The sequence below is a fragment of the Equus asinus genome, chromosome 7, assembly GCF_041296235.1.
Source record: "Equus asinus isolate D_3611 breed Donkey chromosome 7, EquAss-T2T_v2, whole genome shotgun sequence".
Taxonomy (NCBI): domain Eukaryota; kingdom Metazoa; phylum Chordata; class Mammalia; order Perissodactyla; family Equidae; genus Equus; species Equus asinus.
Genome location: NC_091796.1, coordinates 97,282,354 through 97,300,646, shown reverse-complemented (window position 1 = coordinate 97,300,646; position 18,293 = coordinate 97,282,354). Strand labels below are relative to the sequence as shown.

At 51.9% G+C, this 18,293-nt stretch overlaps 2 protein-coding genes across 10 annotated transcripts in view; one reads left to right on the top strand and one right to left on the bottom strand.

Moving 5' to 3' along the window:
- GPR68 (G protein-coupled receptor 68) overlaps positions 1 to 13,637 on the top strand; it is a 28,456-nt gene extending 14,819 nt beyond the window's left edge. For 5 of the 9 annotated variants that reach the window (XM_044774213.2, XM_070514206.1, XM_014832134.3 and 2 more), the window contains exon 2: positions 10,264 to 13,637. In XM_044774213.2, coding sequence (XP_044630148.1) covers positions 10,363 to 11,478 — 1,116 coding nt within the window. In that variant the 5' untranslated portion in view covers positions 10,264 to 10,362 and the 3' untranslated portion in view covers positions 11,479 to 13,637. Of the gene's footprint in view, positions 1 to 414; positions 476 to 2,206; positions 2,571 to 3,051; positions 3,135 to 3,939; positions 4,041 to 10,263 lie in introns of those variants that run through there. The other 4 variants (XM_044774216.2, XM_014832135.3, XM_070514205.1 and 1 more) reach the window with 4 other exon arrangements.
- A 297-nt stretch (positions 13,638 to 13,934) lies between these two features.
- The window catches only part of DGLUCY (D-glutamate cyclase), a gene marked incomplete at its 5' end in the record, with an annotated part of 50,621 nt that continues 46,262 nt past the window's right edge, over positions 13,935 to 18,293 (bottom strand). The window contains 1 exon segment of the mRNA XM_070514542.1: positions 13,935 to 16,468.

Sequence of the window (18,293 nt, the reverse complement as noted above, 5' to 3'; positions counted from 1 at the left end):
GGCCCAGGCGTTCTCACCCTTCACTAAATGCCCCGCTCTGCTCAGCAGCAGCCCCAAGATGCTGCCACTTTGGGCTTAGGGACAGAAGTCTGAATGGGGGAAGTCAGGCCAGGGCTTCTCTTGAGGCTGTTATTACTACCAACTCACTACTTTTACTGAGTTGTGTGTTTACTTGGTGAGATTTGGGGGAGACGAGGTTATGGGTTCTCTAGGACGCTCAGGCTACTGCTTGATGCTTGGTGTCTCCACGGTTTCTAGTCCTTCCTTCCTGTTTTAGGTTAAAGACAAAAACCCTAGCACGAACGTGGAAGACACCATGGGCGCTTTTTTCTCCTACTGAGTGGGCATCTCACAGAGGGCATGGGCTCAGCTGATTTGAATAAAACTGAAGCAAGCTTCATCCTCTGTCTACAGTGCTAAAGGCCCAGTGGGGAGGGGATGGCGGTCCCGGCGAGAGGAAGGCTCCCCATGCCAGGTGAGGTATGGTGCATACTGCTGGCAGGGGGAGCTGGGCAGCTCGGGGGTGCTGGGGGGAGGAGGGGGCGCAGTGCCATGAGTGGTTCCTGCAGGTATAGACAGTGACGGTATAGATGGGCTCTGTGTGTGTGTCCTGTTGGGCTGGGCTGCCCTATGGAGAGAGCCAGAGGTGCTGTCTTTGGCCGGTGTGTCATGGGGGTAGCCAGGTCTTCACCACTAAGGTGGTGAGTAAGTCAGTCCTGCTCTCCTAACCCACCTGTCCTTTCATATGACATCAGGGAAAGACAATCACACTTCTGTGACTCAGAAACAGCATCTGTGTCTACACACTCACCACTGTGCTATGACAAGGCGCAGGCTTTTGCAGCAACTGATATAGGGGACCACTGAAGAGGGCCTGTGTGTGGTAGCATTTGCTTGGAGGGCCCAGGCCCCACAGAGGGGGATTTTTCCTGGGACCCCTACCCATACAGTCCTTGGACAAGACTATAGTAGTTTGCTGTCTGGAGAAGACGAGTCCCACAGATCACCTAACAGAGCAGGGAGAATGCACATCCTCAGTGACTGCCACGCATGGTGGATGTTGACTCCCTGGCTCCAGCAACATAACCCACGAGCAGCTTCCAAGGAGACTCCCCTGGAAGGAGGAGGTCATGCCAAAATAGCATGGCGCCGGAAGTCGGCAGCAGGGTCAAGAATCACAGCTCTTGCTCAGCTGCAAGGCCGGGGTCTAGGGCCTTTGTGTCTCTGGGCCTGAGCTTCCCCATCTGTAAAATGAAGAGGCTGGGCTGGTGACCTCGGGGGTCCCTTCAGCCCTGCTGTGCTGAGGGAGGTCAGCACGCGCTCCTGAGAGCCAGAAGACCCCGTGAGGCCAGAGCCCTGTGCCTGCTCCACGCTGTGTAGAAACACTGCTGCTTGCCTTATCCATGGCCCAGAACCTTACTGTGTTGCCCTCTCTCTGTTCATCTGCAGAACAGGATCCAACCTGCCTCCACCCCATCAGGGCTTCTCCACCCGGCTGCCCGTTGCACCTGTCCAGAGAGCTTTTAAAAACATTGGTGCTGGCATCTCACTCCCAGAAAGTATGATTTAATTTGTCTAGAGTGGGGTCTGGACATTGGTATTATGTTTCATAAGCTCCCCAGATATTTTCTAAGGTACGTTGCAAAACACCAACCCAGATAGTGGTTTCTAGCGGCTGACAGGTGACAGCCTCGGGGAAGGAGCGTAACAGTCAGCTTCCCCCTGTCCTTGCCTGTTGTCTCATTGTTCTTGCCTGTGTCCACGGTATATTCTAGTTACCTGAGCGTCGGCCTCTCTGAGTTGCTCAAGCGAGGACCCCCGGGCCAGGGTTCCTGTGTCTCCTCTCCTGGTGTCCTGTAGGTGTTCAAAGGTGGTTTGATGGGTGGAATTAGCACACCCTGTTCCTCCTGCATCCCCCTGAATCCCTGAGGCCCCCCACCCCTAGTTCAGGCTTTAACATTCCCATCAAGGTTGCTTCCTGCGTCTGGCGTGTGTAGAAAGCAGACCGAGGATGCGTGGAGGGAGCAGTCCCTCATCCTTTGGCTGGCCAGTGTTTCTCAGCAACCGGCAGCCTGACACCAGATCGGAGTTCACATGATTCTGCCTCAGCTCAGGAATGGGCAGCCTCCAGCAGGGATTTTCTAGACTGAGCTGGGAGGCGTGGTCTGTGGGAAATCACCAGAGGGGGAGCACGGGTCCTGGCTGCAGGGTTGTCCGCATGGGGTGTCTGCCAGGCCAGGCAAGGTGGTCCAGTCTCCTCCCCCAGGCCTCTGCGGAGCTGCTGGAGGAAGTGGGCAGTTTGAGGTTTGAGGGTAGAGCTCAGCCAGGCAGACAGAGTCAGAGAGGACCCGGATTCCCCTTCGTGCCGCTCCCTTACAGCTCCTCACCTGGCTGCAGAGACTGTCGCCTTCTTAGGGTCCGGAGGCTGAGCAGGAGGGGGTCAGTCCAGCTGTTTCCAAACTGAGGATTGTACCCATTAGTGGGTCAGGAGATTAATTTAATAGCTCATGACCTGCATTTAGAAAAACAAAATAGAATGGAAATGGTCAGAATGCATCGCAAGCATTAGGGTGAGTATCGCTCTGGGGAAGTCAGTTTCTGTGTGTGCATGCACATGTGTGTATAATGTCTGTGTGAAATACATTGTGTATTTCGTGCTGTGGTTTGTGATCAAAAGAATATAAAGGCAGCGAGTTGGTACCTTGACACCTGGGTTCTGGATTCAGATCCACCCAGCTTAGTGTGTGAACTTGAGCAACTGGGTTCGCCTCTCTGGGTTCAGGCTGTGAAAAGGGTTAGCAGTGCCAGCCCCCACTGACTCACAGCGACTTCATGAGCCCCGATGAGACTGAACTTCACAGCAGTTACGGGGGCTTCAGAAATGAGATTCTGTCCCGTTGTTGTTGCTGGAGGGAGGCTATCTGGGGGAAGATGGGGACTAAGGAAAAGCGCAGCCTGATTCTCCTCCTGCCCCAGAGGGAGATATCAAACAGCTTGTGAAACTTTCAGGAAATGAAACAGCCCGGTTTCAAGCGTGTGGAGGTTTGACCTGCTAAAGGGAAGAGGAGCTAGGCTGGCTGGAGCCTCCCACTCTGTAGGCTCGGGCTCTGCGAGCAGGGCCGTGGGCAGGCACCGTGAGTAACTGTCTGTGTGCGTGCCGAGTGCACCACACGGGAGACGGGGACTGATTAGATCACTGTTTATACGCCGGCCGGCCGGCCGGCCAAGTTCCGGCATCAGGCACCTCCACCTCCTGCCTGGGAACATGCAGGAGGCTCTCCATGGGCGTCAAAGGGACGATTCCTTCCCTTCAGGGCAGAATTTCTCTTGGTCATTAAAGTCCTCAGAGACCTCTACGCTCATGATCATCTGTCTAAAGATTTGCTTTTAGGTGTCGGGTTGCTTCGTGGGTACTCTCTCTGTTTCTTAGCTGGGTGATCAAGTGTTGGAGGTGCATGCAGCAGCTCCTTGTGTGGATTCTTCACCCCAAGCCTCTCCGCCTTGGGGAACCATGGGCTGGGCGCATAGTGGGTTTTCCTCAGTGGGTGTTGAGGAGATGGTTGACCTGGCAGAGCGTCTTCCAGGTGCAGGGGCTGGCCTGAGACTAAGCCTGGTGGCCCTTGTGGTGGCATCTGTGAGGACTGGAGCCTGGAGAAGCATGGAGGTGGAGGGTGGTGGCTCAGTGACAGTCGTGACAAACAGGAGAACAAGGTATAAAGGAAAGCGTGGGCCAGTCTGAGTTCACAACCTGACCTATCACACTGTAACTGTGGAGTCTTAAGCAGGTTGGTTCGTCTCTTTAAACCTCAGTTTTTTCATCCTTAAAATGGGCACTGATGAGGGTGGGGTTCGAAGAGAGAATGAATGTACTGGAATGTGCCTGGCCTGCACTGAGAGGGCTCTCAACAGGTGTGACTTGGTTCTTCCATCCCATTTATGTTTTTCCACTTACAAAACACTTTTGTCTCCACTATGTCCTTTGGTTTTTGAGAAGCAAGCTGTCCGTGGAGACCAGGGGGAGAAGGGACACCCTTGACAAGGTATAGTTTCCAGCTGGGGGTGCCTGTCCTCAGGGACTGGTAGAAGGGAGGGCTGGCTGTAATAAGGCCCGGGTGAAAAAAGCAGGACTCTCTGACCAGCTCAGGCAGCTTGAGCAGATGCCAGGCTCCTGGAGTGATTTCTCCTCCTCACTTTTCTGTTTCTATTAATGATATCTCCACTGTCCTAGCATCCAACCTCAAACCCCCACCACCACCTACCTATCCATCAACCCATTCATCCATCTATCTACCCATTAAAGCATCCATCTATCCATCTATCCCTCACCCATCAAGCTATTCACACATCCACCCACCCACCCATCTACCCACCCACCCATTCATCCGTCTAGCCACCCATTCACTCCTCCATCTATCCATCTACCCCCTCATCCATCCATTGACTCATCCATCTACACCTCCATCTGTCCACCCATTTACCCATCCACACACCCACCTGCCTCTCCACCCATCCATCCATCTAACAAATAATTTTTGAGAGCTTATAAGGACCAAGCATGGAGGAACATCTCAGATTTGTCCCTGACTGTTCCCCACTCCCTTCTAATTCTAGTTGTCAGTTTCTACAGCTTCATGTTGGCCATGCCTGCTCACACCCAGACCCAGTCATGCCAAGCTACTTTCAGTTCCGCAAAGGTGCTCATTTTCTCTCTCTCACATTTGACCTGATTTACACATTGTTTCCACAGGAAAAAACTCCCCTCTGCTCAGGCTGCCCTTCCCCCTTCCCCTGGTCTTTGCATAACTTGCTGCTGGGGAAGACTTTTCTGGCTGGGTTAGGTCAACTTCTATGAACTCCCTTAAAATTTTATGCTCTCCTTAGGAGCTGGTTTCACTTATCTTCTCCCCTCTCCCATGAGACTAAAAGCAACTTGAGTTACTCTAGGGGCCAGTATCTAGTGCATGCCTTCCATTTAATAGATACTCAATAAGTATTTGTTGTGTGAATGAATAAGTGAATGAGTGGATGGATGGCTGGTTGGATAGACAGACGGATGAATGGAGAACCATCGAAGGGTTTGAAGCAGGAGTTTGAGAGTGGTAAGATGGAGGCAGGACATCTGATTGGAGGCCATTGCATTCTGGGGAGGAAATCTTGACCAAGCCAATCTAGGGCACTGGTGAGAGAGCTGAAGAGGAGGTGATGGATGTGGGAAATATTTAGGAGTTAAAAATAGTAGAACTGGGTAATTAACTGGATGCTCTGAATGAAGATGAGGAAGGGAGCTGAAGGCTAGCCATTCAACGTGAGTGACTGGGCAGGTCGAGATGCCCCTTCCAAGAACAGACTGGTGGAGAAAATGATGGAAGCAGGGTGAGCCTCACTGAGCATGTCCTGTGAGGTGGCAGGAAGCTGGTTATGTCAACCTTCCACCTGGTGGGAGGTCTGGGCATCGCCAGACTACAGAGGAGATGCCGTGTCACAGTTTGTGCGGAGTAAAAAGAATGAACCAACACTAAATGTGAGTGTGAGGGATGCCCACAGCACCCACTGTACACTGCCTTGAGTCGTGATTTGTGCATGTGACGTTCCTGTCTTGCAAGATGGGAGGCTCCCTGAGGTTGGGAGCCATTTCTTCTTCATCGCTAAGGCCCCCATGTCCAGCCTTGTGCTGTGAACAGAGTAGACGCTCCACAAATACTTGTCAAATGAAATCCAGAGGTCCTGGACTGTTGGGCAAGCCAGTCCATCTCTCTGGGCCTCAGTTTCCTCGTCCCTAAAATAGGTAAAATAACAGGGCTGTTGTGACGGTCCGACGAAAGGGCAGATGTGAAGTGCTCTGTAAACTATAAAAGATTTTGTAAATACAAAGTGTAAGTACTCTCCCAGATTCAGTCACTATTTCTTGAGAGGCTGAATCAGGCTGTTGATCTCCCAAGGGATCCTGGTTCTGCCCACAGGTTCATCTGGGTCTCAAGTTCCCCTTCCAGCCACCTCTGTTCTCTAGCCTGAGAACTCATGTAGGATACTTGACAGACCTTCTAACCTTTGATTGCCTTGCTACTCAAAGCGGGGTCTGTGGCAGCACCAGAATCACCAGGGAGCTTGTTGCAAATTCTTGAGCCCCACCTTAGACTCACTGAGTCAGAAATTCTGGAGGTGGCGCTCAGTAATGTTTTCACAGATCCTTCGGGTGACTCAGATGCACTTAAGTTTGAGATCCACTGCGCTAGAATACCAAGACCCTCTTTTTGTTCCAAAGTGAACGTAGGAGATGCTTAAATCTAAACATTGTCAATGTTTCTTCTTTGCCCTGCAGGCTTGAATATTTCCAGCTTTGGTTGCCAGAATTTGCTTATTGTTGGCCTAGGAAAGAGGAAGCTACAAGCCGTAGCCCCAGCCCACCCCACACATGCATACACTCACCACTAGTAAACAACAGGCTTCAGGCCGGGTGACTCTCATTGAATTCCTAAGACCTGACAGGACGTGTTCTCATTATGTCTTCATTTGCCCTGTTTTCTTGGCTCCTGGGGGCCTGTGCTTATGAATGAATTTTATCTTCCTGCGGGTGGATTTTATCTGAACTTCGGAGAGGTAAATTCAGAGACACAGAGGGTCCTGGGTGGGTGCCCCTAGGCACCGTTCAGGGACCTCCGTTGCTGTGGACTTCACGTGTAAGCCAGGTGGACCCTTTGGCCCCACAGGTGTGGCCTTGGGATTCAAGGACAGGGCAGCTGGGGAGAGGAGGGAGAGTGGGGTCAAACTCTGACTTACTGGGCTGTGGGCAAAGCTTTGGGGTCTCAGGCCTCAACTTCTCCTTCTCCCTTCCTCTCACTGTCAAAACATAAGCGAAAACAAAAAACTGAAAACACAAAAAGCAAAAAACTAGAAAACTTGTGTTATGCTGGTGGGAATGTAAAATGGTACAGCCGCTGTGGAAAACAATGGTGGTTCCTCAAAAAATTAAAAATAGAACTACCATATGATCCAGCAATTCCACTTCTGGGTATACACTCAGAGAATTGAAAGCAGGGAGTCAAACAGATATCTGTATACCCATGTTCATAGCAGCATTATTCACAATAGCTGAAAGGCAGAAAAACCCAAATGTCCATCAACAAATAAATGGATTAACAAAATGTGGTCTCTGCATACGATGGGATATTATCCAGCCTTAAAAGGAAGAAAATCCCGTCACATGCTGTAACATGGATGACCCTTGAGGACATTTCGCTAAGTGAAATAAGCCAGTCACAAAAGGACAACTACTATAGGATTCCACCTACATCAGGTGCCTACAACAGTCAAATTCATAGCGACGGAAAGTAGAGTAGTGGTTGCCAGGGGCTGGGGAGGGGGCGGAATGGGGAGTTAGTGTTTAATGGGGACAGAGTTTTTCAGTTTGGGGAGATGAAAAGTTCTGGAGATGGATGCTGGTAATGGCTGCACAACCATGTGAATGTAGTTTGTGCCACTGAACTGTACACTTGAACATGATGAAAATGGTGAATTTTACCTTATATATATTTAACCACAATTATAAACAACTAGAAGAAGCACCCCTCCCCCACCACCATCACTGAAGTTCCAGGCCTGTGTCCTGGAGAGGACAGGGAGGTGAGCCCAACTGGGAGTCCTCATCTTCCGGGACTGAGAGATTGGGGGTGAGTCCCAGGTGGGGACTGGATGTGGCAGCGAGGTGGAGCATGGAGCAAGGAGACTTGGCTTCTCATGCCAGTGTTTCCTTCCTCAGGCTGGCTTTGGGCAAGTCACTTTCCCTTTGGAACCTCTGCTTCCTCACCTGTAGGATGGGGAGGGGGCACTCGCTCCTTCATTCTAGGAGTATTCATGAATGCCTGTGATGGGCACACACTGTTCAAGGCCTCTGCCCTCTTCGAATTTACATTCTCATGGAGGAGACAGATCATCAACAAGCAGACAAGTAAATAATCAAGAAAAACCTCTCCGATGCTGATGGGAGCTCTGCAGAGCAATCAGAGAAGATGATGTGATGACAACTGGGGTGGGGACTGCTTTAAGTGGAGTGGTCAGGGAAGGCCTCGCAAGGAGGTGATGTTTAAGCTGAGATCTGGCAGCAAAGGAGCGGGCCCTGTGATGGGAGTTGGGGGGGGGGGGCAGGCTGATGGAGGAGGGGTGCAGACGGCAGCACTCTAGGAGATGCAGGCCCTGATGCAAAGGCCTGAGGCAGGAGCAAGGCTGGGTGACTGGGGCACAGAAACTGGCCAGTGTGGCTGGAGTGCAGCGGTGGCAAGCAAGGTGTGGGGAGCTGGGGCCAGATCCTGTTGGGCCTTGTAGGTCTCGAAAGGAGTTTGGGTTTCACCGTAGGTGTGATAAGAACTGTCTCAGTGGGTTTTAAGCAAGGAAGAGGAGGATCTGGCTTGCATTGTAGAAAGATTGCTGTGGCTGCCATGTGGGTAATGGCCAGGGGCAGGAGTGGGAGAGCTGGGGTGGGGAGGCTTGGCTACAGAGAGAGCCACAGAGAGTCTAGGTGGCAGGGAGTTGGGGGGGGTGGCTTTGGACCAGGCCCAATTCTTGCCCATTTTAGTGACACTTATGAAAGCTATAGGCCCCTTTCCCGGAAGAAATGCACATACCTGTATATTTACAAGATTGAGCATGTGAATTCAGGGGAGCCCCTCAGGGTTATCCTCCATGAACCCCAGGATTGGAACTGCTGGTCTGGGTATCTCTGAGCCCCTTACCAGCAAGCTGCGCCAGCTTCCAGGCTGAGACCTGGCTCCCGTGGCCACAGGCCAGGCAGGAGCCACAACAGAGCCGACAGGAGGGAGGCTGTGGAGGGAGGGCCCTGGTCAGCAGGTGATGAGACGTCGGTGGATGCTGGACTCTGAGGGGTTTCCCTTCTGGTCTGTGAGTCCCAGCTTGACGATGGTGAAGAGAGAGCAGAGCCAGGGTTATCTGCTGCTACTGCAAACCAGCTTAATCCAGACCCCACTCATTCAAAATTTGCAACTGTACAGACCACACATCCTCAAGGAGGGGTGAAAACTGGTCCTTGGGTGGGGTGGGAAAAATCACAGCTATTACAGTGATCTGTCATCTCAGGGGGCCACAGTACATAAACAGATATGCAGTAGACCTGGGGTATTAAAGTTTCATGGAGGGTGGTGTGGTTAGGAAAAAAATGTCTAAAAGGGCTACTTGGAAGGATGATTATAAAAAAAAAAAAGGTTAAAAAAATCCTGATTTAGACACAGAGAGAGAGATTTTCCATCTGAGCCAGAAATGTGAAATCAATAGAGTAGCTCAGGCCTTTATATATTAATTTGTGAAGTAGGCTTACGACAAAAACTTTTATTCTCTTACTCAAACATATTTGTATACATAGCATTTCCTTTGATAAATTCTTAACAGTGTGGACTTTTCACTAATTCGAGTAAGATTACCAGGCTTTACTCTACCTTTGTGCCTCTGGAAAAACAACGCTGTGCACTTTGTCATCCATCATTTTACGTGGCCCTGATACTGACCCCAGGGGCAGGCGTTTTTATCCCCATTTTACGGATGAGGAAACTGAGGCTCAGGAAGGGTAAATGACTTGCTCAGCTCGTAAGTGGCTGACCTTGACCTGGTGCTCACGTGTCAGTCCCTGGTCCTGTGCTGTCCCCACGCTGGGTCCCCAAGCTCCACGGAGGAGAAGGGAGGTGGTACCTGCTGATGAGCACCCAGACTCCAGGCAGTGCCCTGCGGGAAGCCCCGCCTTTGTTTCTTGCCAGAGCACAGTGGGACGTGGACAAGGTTGGGCCTCTTCCATGCTGTCTGGAGAGGCCTCCAGGAGAGGCTGTGGCCTCAGTGTTACCGACCTCATATTTTCCCATGAGCAAGTAGGAAAAATGTGAATGATGCTTATTGCTGCAGAAGAAAATTCTGGGGCCCTCATTGTTGCATGTGGGTTGGAATTCATCTTTACCTCGAGCTTCCCTTGGAGAGCTGGGCTTGGGATGGGCACATGCTCACAAGAGCTCCTGGGCTTGCTTGCTGCACTGAGGGACCAGGAGAGTAACAAGAAACAGGAAGCCTAGGAAGGTGGATGGGGAGACATAAGCTACATTTCTGTGTCTTGGTGTGTGACCCATTCGGATATACCAGTTGAGTTGCAGTTGGTTGGCTGGATCCTCCTCTAAATTAAATGAGGCACTTAGAGCAGTGCCTGACACATGGTAGGTGGTGTATCAATGTTGGCTCCTATTATTCTAAGCCTTTCCTGCCTTTGGCTTTCAGGGGCTTACTCACCGCCAGTGAGGCCCAATGTTTGATCCAGCTTGAACCACATCCCATAAACAAGATGGCGGTAGAGAGATTGGCCTTTTCTCTGAGCCCATGAGTGGTGAGGCCCCTTCAGGCCCAAAGATGGGGAACATCACCACAGACAACTCCTCGCTGAGCTGTACCATCGACCACACCATCCACCAGACGCTGGCCCCGGTGGTCTATGTCACAGTGCTGGTAGTGGGCTTCCCGGCCAACTGCTTGTCCCTCTACTTCGGCTACCTGCAGATCAAGGCCCGGAACGAGCTGGGCGTGTACCTGTGCAACCTGACAGTGGCCGACCTCTTCTACATCTGCTCACTCCCCTTCTGGCTGCAATACGTGTTGCAGCACGACCACTGGTCGCACGGAGACCTGTCCTGCCAGGTGTGCGGCATCCTCCTCTACGAGAACATCTACATCAGCGTGGGCTTCCTCTGCTGCATCTCCATCGACCGCTACCTGGCCGTGGCCCATCCCTTCCGCTTCCACCAATTCCGCACCCTGAAGGCGGCCGTGAGCGTCAGCGTGGTCATCTGGGTCAAGGAGCTGCTGACCAGCGTCTACTTCCTCATGCACAAGGAGGTCGTGGAGGACGAGAACCAGCACCGCGTCTGCTTTGAGCACTACCCCTTGGAGGCATGGCAACGCAGCATCAACTACTACCGCTTCCTGGTGGGCTTCCTCTTCCCCATCTGCCTGCTGCTGGCCTCCTATCAGGGCATCCTGCGGGCCGTGCGCCGGAGCCACGGCACCCAGAAGAGCCGCAAGGACCAGATCCAGCGGCTGGTGCTCAGCACCGTGGTCATCTTCCTGGCCTGCTTCCTGCCTTACCATGTGCTGCTGCTCGTGCGCAGCCTCTGGGAGTCCAGCTGCGAGTTTGCCACGGGCATCTTCAATGCCTATCACTTCTCGCTGCTCCTCACCAGCTTCAACTGCGTTGCCGACCCCGTGCTGTACTGCTTCGTCAGCGAGACCACCCACCGGGACTTGGCCCGCCTCCGAGGAGCCTGCCTGGCCTTCCTCACCTGCTCCAGGACCAGCCGGGCCAGGGAGGCCTACCCGCTGGGCGCCCCCGAGGCCTCTGGGAAAAGTGAGGAGCCGGAGCTGTTGATGAAGCTCCACTCGGCCTTCCAGACCCCTAACTCATCTGGAGTGGGAGGGTCCCCCACAGGTGGGCTGGCCTAGCCCGGGTCAGGTGTGGGGCGAAGTGAGGCCTGAGCTTGCTTGTCGGCCGCTGCCCACTTTGCCAAGTGCAGCGCCTCTTTCTGCTGGAGGGGACGATGGGCCTGGGTCACTGGGCCTGGACCTGTGCTGCAGCAAGACCTCTCCGGTTCCAGGCAGCCTGCTCTAGTTGCTGAGCTCGATGGGGCTTTTGAGTGTGGGGGTAAGCCCCCAGCTCATGGGTATCGTCTCCTGCCAGCTGGGCTGCTGGTGGGAGGAACACAGTGAACTGTCATCTCCAGGAGGTTTTCAGAGGGAAGCTGGGGTGGGGGGTGAAGAGTGCGAGGACATGGAGAAAGGGGGCTTGGGAGATGAGGGTGGGTGCCTGCGTGTGCACCTGCCAGGGCTTTCCAGTGCTGTTGTTGTCACAGATGACCTCCGTCCAAACGCACTGGTGTTATCTGAGGAGGTGACACATGAAACTGTATGTCATGGATAACACTTGAGTCCCACCCCACAAAAGGGTGGGAAGGAAGATGAGTGGGGCCAGGAGGTTGGATGGGGAGAAGGAAGGTGGAGAGGCATTTGGGGCACTGGGAGTGCGGGGAATGGGGACAGTGGGAGGAGTGACAGGCAGAGAGACCCCAACTCCAGCCCCGTCACAATTTCACAGAGAGAGTTGAGCAGATTCCCCAAGCCCCAAGGCTGATGGAGAACAAATCCCAAGGCTCCCTGGGCCTCCCTGGGGCGATGTCTGTGGTTCTTTAAAAAGTCAGTACTGACGCTCAGGTGTCGGGACAGAGGCCTAAAGCCAGGCTGTCTACCGAGTTCTCTACACACAATTCCTCCTAATTCATTTTCTGTTTCCATCTGCCCAGAAGCACCAGATCCAGAAGCCGGGGAGTGTGTAAGTGTGTGTATATGTATGCGTTCACGGTTAAAATGCCAGGGTCTCCATGAAAGCTGTGTGCCAAGACGTGGAGGCTAGGGTCATGTGACTGCTGGCAGTGTTACCCCCCAGCCCCTGCCTCTGTCCCCAGCCTCACACACTGTGGAGTGTTTAGCAGCCTCAGAGAAGAGCATGACATTCTCCCCAAGTTCTTAGATACAACAAAACAAACAAAACAGAGACGTGCTCTCTGCCATCTCTCAGCACAAAGGCCTGGGGTTTAGCTCCACTATGGTTTACATAGGCCAAGGAGAGGAGGTGGCCCTTGGCTCACCTTGCCTCCTCTGTCCTCCCAGCACCGCTCCTTTGCCAGATGTCCCACCTGTCCCACCTGGAGAGTGATAGTGGGCCTGTGGGCCATGTGCCGGCCAGGGTACTGACCGCCATCTTTTTTTCTGTCCTGGAACGCTGGGTACAGGGCTCATCTCTCCGGTAGCTTTGTGCCTGACGATGTTGAGCCCCAGCCTAGTGAATATACCAAGGACCAGAAGAGCTTCTTGCTGCTCTAGGGACCTTCCCACCTTTATAGAAATGCTAGCCCTTCAGATTTCCTGACTTGCCTCAAAAGCCTGGGATTCAAGCTCCTTACAGCCAAGGAGCAAGGTGGACTCAAGCCTGGGAAGGTAGAAGCTGACATCAGTAGACTATTTCAGGAATCTGCTAAAGGGAGAGCCAGGGAGAATCTCCTCCTCGATCTCTCTTCCCTTCCCTTCCCCCATCTCCAAGAAGTAGACATACCCTGAGTCTCTTAACCCTCCCATCAGGGGTGCCCAGAAGCAGATAGCCCAGGCTGGATGTACCACAGGGAAGTGTGGTTACTGGGGCCCCAGGGCCACACTTGGCCCTTACGGTGGGCCTCCCATAACTTGGGGAAGTTCTCTTCCCATTCCTGGAGGAGGACGTGACCAGGTCTGAAGGTGGCAGAAATGGCTACACAGCCAAGAAGAGTCCCCCCCACCCCCACCCCCAGTGCCAGCCCCTGATCTTACTGGGGCAACGGCACTGGTTGAGCCCTCCAGGCTTCGTCATTCCACAGCACTTTCCCCTCTTTTGACCTTCAACATGGCCATTCCCACTGGGATGGACTAGGATGAGCTGAAGGCATTTCCATTTACTATCAAGAGTTGTATTTTTGTATTGTCCTCTCTTTTATGCCAAGTATGCGAATTTTGGACTGTGCAATGGAATTGTGTAGCAAACTTGAGTCTGCAAATAAAGCAAAGTAACCAGCCACAGCTGGAGTGTGCTGCCATCCTTATGGGGGTGAGGGGTCTTTGAACACCAGGGCGATCTAGAGGGCCCTTGAAGCACCCAAAAGAATCAGGAAAGTCCAGGGATTGACCTTCTCAGAGAAAACTCAAACAGAGCAATTAGGGGATTTGCCCTTGATCACCCAACAATGGCCAAGAAGGATCAAGCCCTTGTAGGGGAATCCCCTCCTCATCGCCAAACTGTAGGGGAGGAAGACACTTCCTCTATCCTCTAGGTCCTTCTGGCTGGTCTAAGAGTTAAACTGACATGAGACAGACTAACAGGAGAAAATCAAACAAAGCTTTATAACATGTGTACATGGGAGAGACCCAGGGAAACTGAGTAACTGGCCAGAATGGCCGAGGTTGCCATCTTAAATACCATCTTCAGACAAAGGTAAAGGAGGATGTTGGGGGTGGGGGGCATCAGTTCTGGGAGATTACTAGAAAAGGACAGTAAACAAGAATAAGTCTATTATGCAGATTTAAGTCCTTGTCTTCTGCATTGATAAGAGTTTCTAGAGATAAAGTCACCCCCCTCTTCCTGGTACAGAGAGGGAGATGTCGTTACAAATGGAGATTTCCCTTACAAATGTAAATGTCTCTTACAAAGGGTAACTTCTACTTGGTATTCAGAGTTTCTCCCATGTCTGTAGCTTTTAAAAAAATAACAAGCCCAAAATAATCCTCATGCCAAAGAGACATCTTGAGGTGGTGAATTCTGCTCCCCGACTCCCTCAAGTGAAGCGGGGGTCTTCTCTCCCTCCTCTTGAGATTCATACAGTGTCTTCAGCTCTTCAGCATGTTGTTGCAAATCTACTCTGGGACTTAACTTGCCCACCTCCCTTTTGAGGACAGAGCCCAGGCCTGTGGTTTGGAGAATATCACTCCCTCTGTCCTTGGACACATGACCCCTTCTACCTGCCGAGTAGCTGCTTCCCATAGCAAGGGAGGGCTTGATCAGACCATACCATCCCCTTCTCACTAGAGATTGTCAAAGCAGAAAGGCCCGTTGCACTCATCTCTCCGGGGCTGTCCGCATTGCTTGGGTTTTGTTTGGGGAGGCCCACATTTGTTGACCAGACTTTTTAGGCTGCAGCATCTTCTCAATAGTGGTAGAGTCCCTGTTTATCACCAAGGATTAACTGCGTCATATTAAAATGTAAATTTGGCTTTGGTCACTTAATCCCTTTCTGGGTCAGATTCCTGGAGTTCTGGAGTGTTCCGGAAGAGTCAATCCTTCTTCTAAACAGACTAAGTGAGGATATTATTGAGACTTAAGACTCCTTTCTCTCCTGAGAAAGGTCCATCTGGTTTGGACTAAAGGTGGCAGAAGCCATTAGATTCCTTTCTTATTCACCACTGTTGCTTAGCAAGATGACGGCTCATCTTCCTGTTTACACACACTGGTCTGTGGGTTAGCCAGACAAGAGTGGGAGAAATTTTCAGCACAGAATACTTCCCCATCTGCTGCTTTCCTCTGGCTGGTACAACCAAGAGAGAGACAGAATCTGGCGCTCTTGGTTCAATGCTTTTCTGAAAAACTTGCTCCTCACAACTGGTGATCCTGCAGCCTCCAGGAATTCATCTGGCAAGATGATGGTCTTTGATGGCAATCACCCTGGGGTCACAGTGGTGCCCAGCGCTCTGAGGAAATGGTGGGATTTCAATTCCATTTGCTTTAATTCAACTCTCAAAAGGACACTGCTGGATTAGACATTTGCTATCAGTGCTGGAATGTACGGTCGAGGTCATGATATCCAATTCCCTCTCCATGACTGATCCCATGTATGTCCCTTCAAAATGATGGTCCAGTTTCTCTACAAATACCACTAATAACACAAATTTTCTACTACCCAAGACAAGTCATTCCAAGGTCGGGCAGAAAATCTTCACTCCTAATGAGCCAAAGTGGAACCACTTTTCCCACTGGCCTTACTTCTGGCCTCTGGAGCCACATGGCTCTTCAGGTACTGATATTTGAAGACAACTCTCATATCCTACTTCTCAGTGTTAAACCTCCCAAGCTTGTACTAGACAAGGCTGGATTATTCTGCAGGAACAAATATACCCCCAAATCACAGTGCCTTAAAACAGTAAAAGTTTATCTCCTGTTCATGCAACATCCAATGAGTGGCTGCTTTCTGGCAAGTCTTTTCCCAGGTGATAGCAGTGATTCAGGATCCTCCCATCAAGAGGTTCCATATCTTGGAGTCTTCTCCTTCCATTCACACAGGTAGGGGAAGCAGCACAAAGAGAATCTCAGGGGAGGTTTATGGCCAAGTCTGGAAGTGGTTGATATCCCTGCTACTCACACTCCATTGGCTAGGTTCTGGTCACACGGCCCCAACCTAACTGCAAAGAAGGCTGGGGAATGTAGTTTTCCTATGTATGCAGGAAGAGGAAGCAGAATTGGTGAACATCTGGCCAGTCTCTGAAAGACAGCTCTTCAAGCCACCTCCACTTGGGTTTTAAGCACTCATCTTCCTGTACCTCGTATGAACAAAACCCACTTTTTCAAATGTGATGCTTGGGTCTGAAGCGAGACTAAGTCTTCTGACTTGCAGCAAGGAGAAAGGAACCGTTTACTTCACTGTACTCCTACTGATGCATTAGCTTTTCTGGCAAGCATATCACATTGCAAACATATATTGAGTTTATGTGAATTGCTATTAAGCTGCATCTTCTCCATCCTGTCTGGAGCAGAAGTCTTTTGAACCTGAGAGTTAGACTTCATTGTGGAGCCAGAGGAACCCACGTGGAATGGGCAGAATGCAGTGGGTTGGATGAAGGTGAGGCTGGTGGTCAGTAGGGCCTGTGCAATGAGAGGCAGGAAATGATCTCAGAGGAATGCCTTGCTCAGCTGAGCCATGAGTGGCACTTGGCCAGAGGACAGCCAGGGAGTTAAGGAGCCCTGACCCCCTTAGCTGGCTCGCTTACCTTCAAGTCCCACCTGCAGGATCTGTGGGGCATATGGACCTCCATGTGCCCAAGGTCTCCAGCCTGACCCTGAATACCCACAGAGCATCCTAGGTACTGTTTACCAGGATCCCCGCCAGCCCAACATTCCTGGAAATGCCCAGGGATGCTCACATGCCCCATGAATCCACCATGGTGGACGTGCCAGCCCATCTCCCACCCTGGGCCACCCCACCATTCCCTGTAGGTCACCTCTTGTCCCTTGTAACCCACTTCTCCAGGTTGCAATATGTCCACCCTAGACATGGACACAGGCCCTTCCCCAAAGCACAGCCAAGACTAGGATGAACTTGAGCAAAACTTTACTAAAGGCCTCAGCAGGACTCATATTGTGGAACAGAAAAGCATTAAAACCGGATCCTGGAACTCAGAGCTCTAGTGATCCCTGGGCTGGACTCTGCTAAGGGGTCTTCTCCCAGCCTGCCGTTGCCCCTTGGCTTCTGCTGCAAGGCCACGGGCCTGCTCTCCCTGCAGGGGGGCCTTTGGATGTCTCACCCCTGAGCAGGACCCCTACTCTCAGCCTTCTCTGGGCCCCATCTGAGTCTCAGCCTCTTTCTCCAACAACTTAATCATCTCCCCATAAACTTCTGCCCACAGCGACAATAACCTCTACGTGGTCATGCCTCAAACTTCCCCACGCCGGGACAGAATTCTGCTGTTACTATTGCAAAACCAAAGGCCCATTAGTGTCTTCCCCCAAAATATGAGTCAGAAGAGTGCTGGCAGCTTTACCGGAGTGATGTTTTCTTTCTTTTAGCCATCAAGATTTCAAAGACGCCAGAGGCTCCCATTACATGGAGCTCTGCAGTCTCCAATCGGGGCAAACACTATAATTGGAGGAGACCGGGCCAGTGAGGCTGTGAACTGAGGCACTTCAGTGAGCTGTGAGCCCATGACAATGGGCACGTCAGGCCTGACGCCACAGCAGCAGCAGCACAGACCTATAGGTGGGGACTCCGAGGCAGAATGACAAAGGGAGGTCCGGACAGCCCCCACCCCAGCTCCTTCTGGCCAGAGGATTCACCACGCCCCTGTGTAGGGAAAATTGGAAGTTAACCCCACGTCACTTTACTGTATACCTTGGCTTCACTGGTGAGTGTATGATTTAGGGGTAATTTCTACAGTATGTTTTCTACGCTCCACAACTAATGCCCTATAAAGAATCAGACTAGACATGTTTAAGGAAATAAAACTAAGCAGGCCCAATAAAACATTTGGGGCCCTAGCTGAGAAGCAGGACTGTCCCCCCCCCCACCCCCGGATGAGCCAGCGCTCACTCAGCCGTGAAGTAGCACAAGATATTGCACTGGTTCAACACGGGAGTGTAACGGGATGTGGTCGGTGACCCCGCTCCTGATTTTGTCGGGAAATGTGCAGTGGGAGGTTGCGAAGGAGATAAGGACAAATGACGAGAGTTGTCCAGGAGGACTCTGAGTGACCTCAGCCCTGGAAAGTCCTGACCTACCCCCCAGGCTACAGGAGTGTGTCCACCCTCCAATGCAGGGAGAGCAAAGAGGCTGGCTCTGGGCCCCAGGGGAGCAGATGCGGAGGAGGTAGGAGAAGTGTCAGGCTCTGAGATGGGGGCTCAGGAAGTGTGGGGGGAAAGGGAGATGAGGGAGAGAAGGGAGGTGATGGCCACAAATGTAAGGCTCGAGGGATCT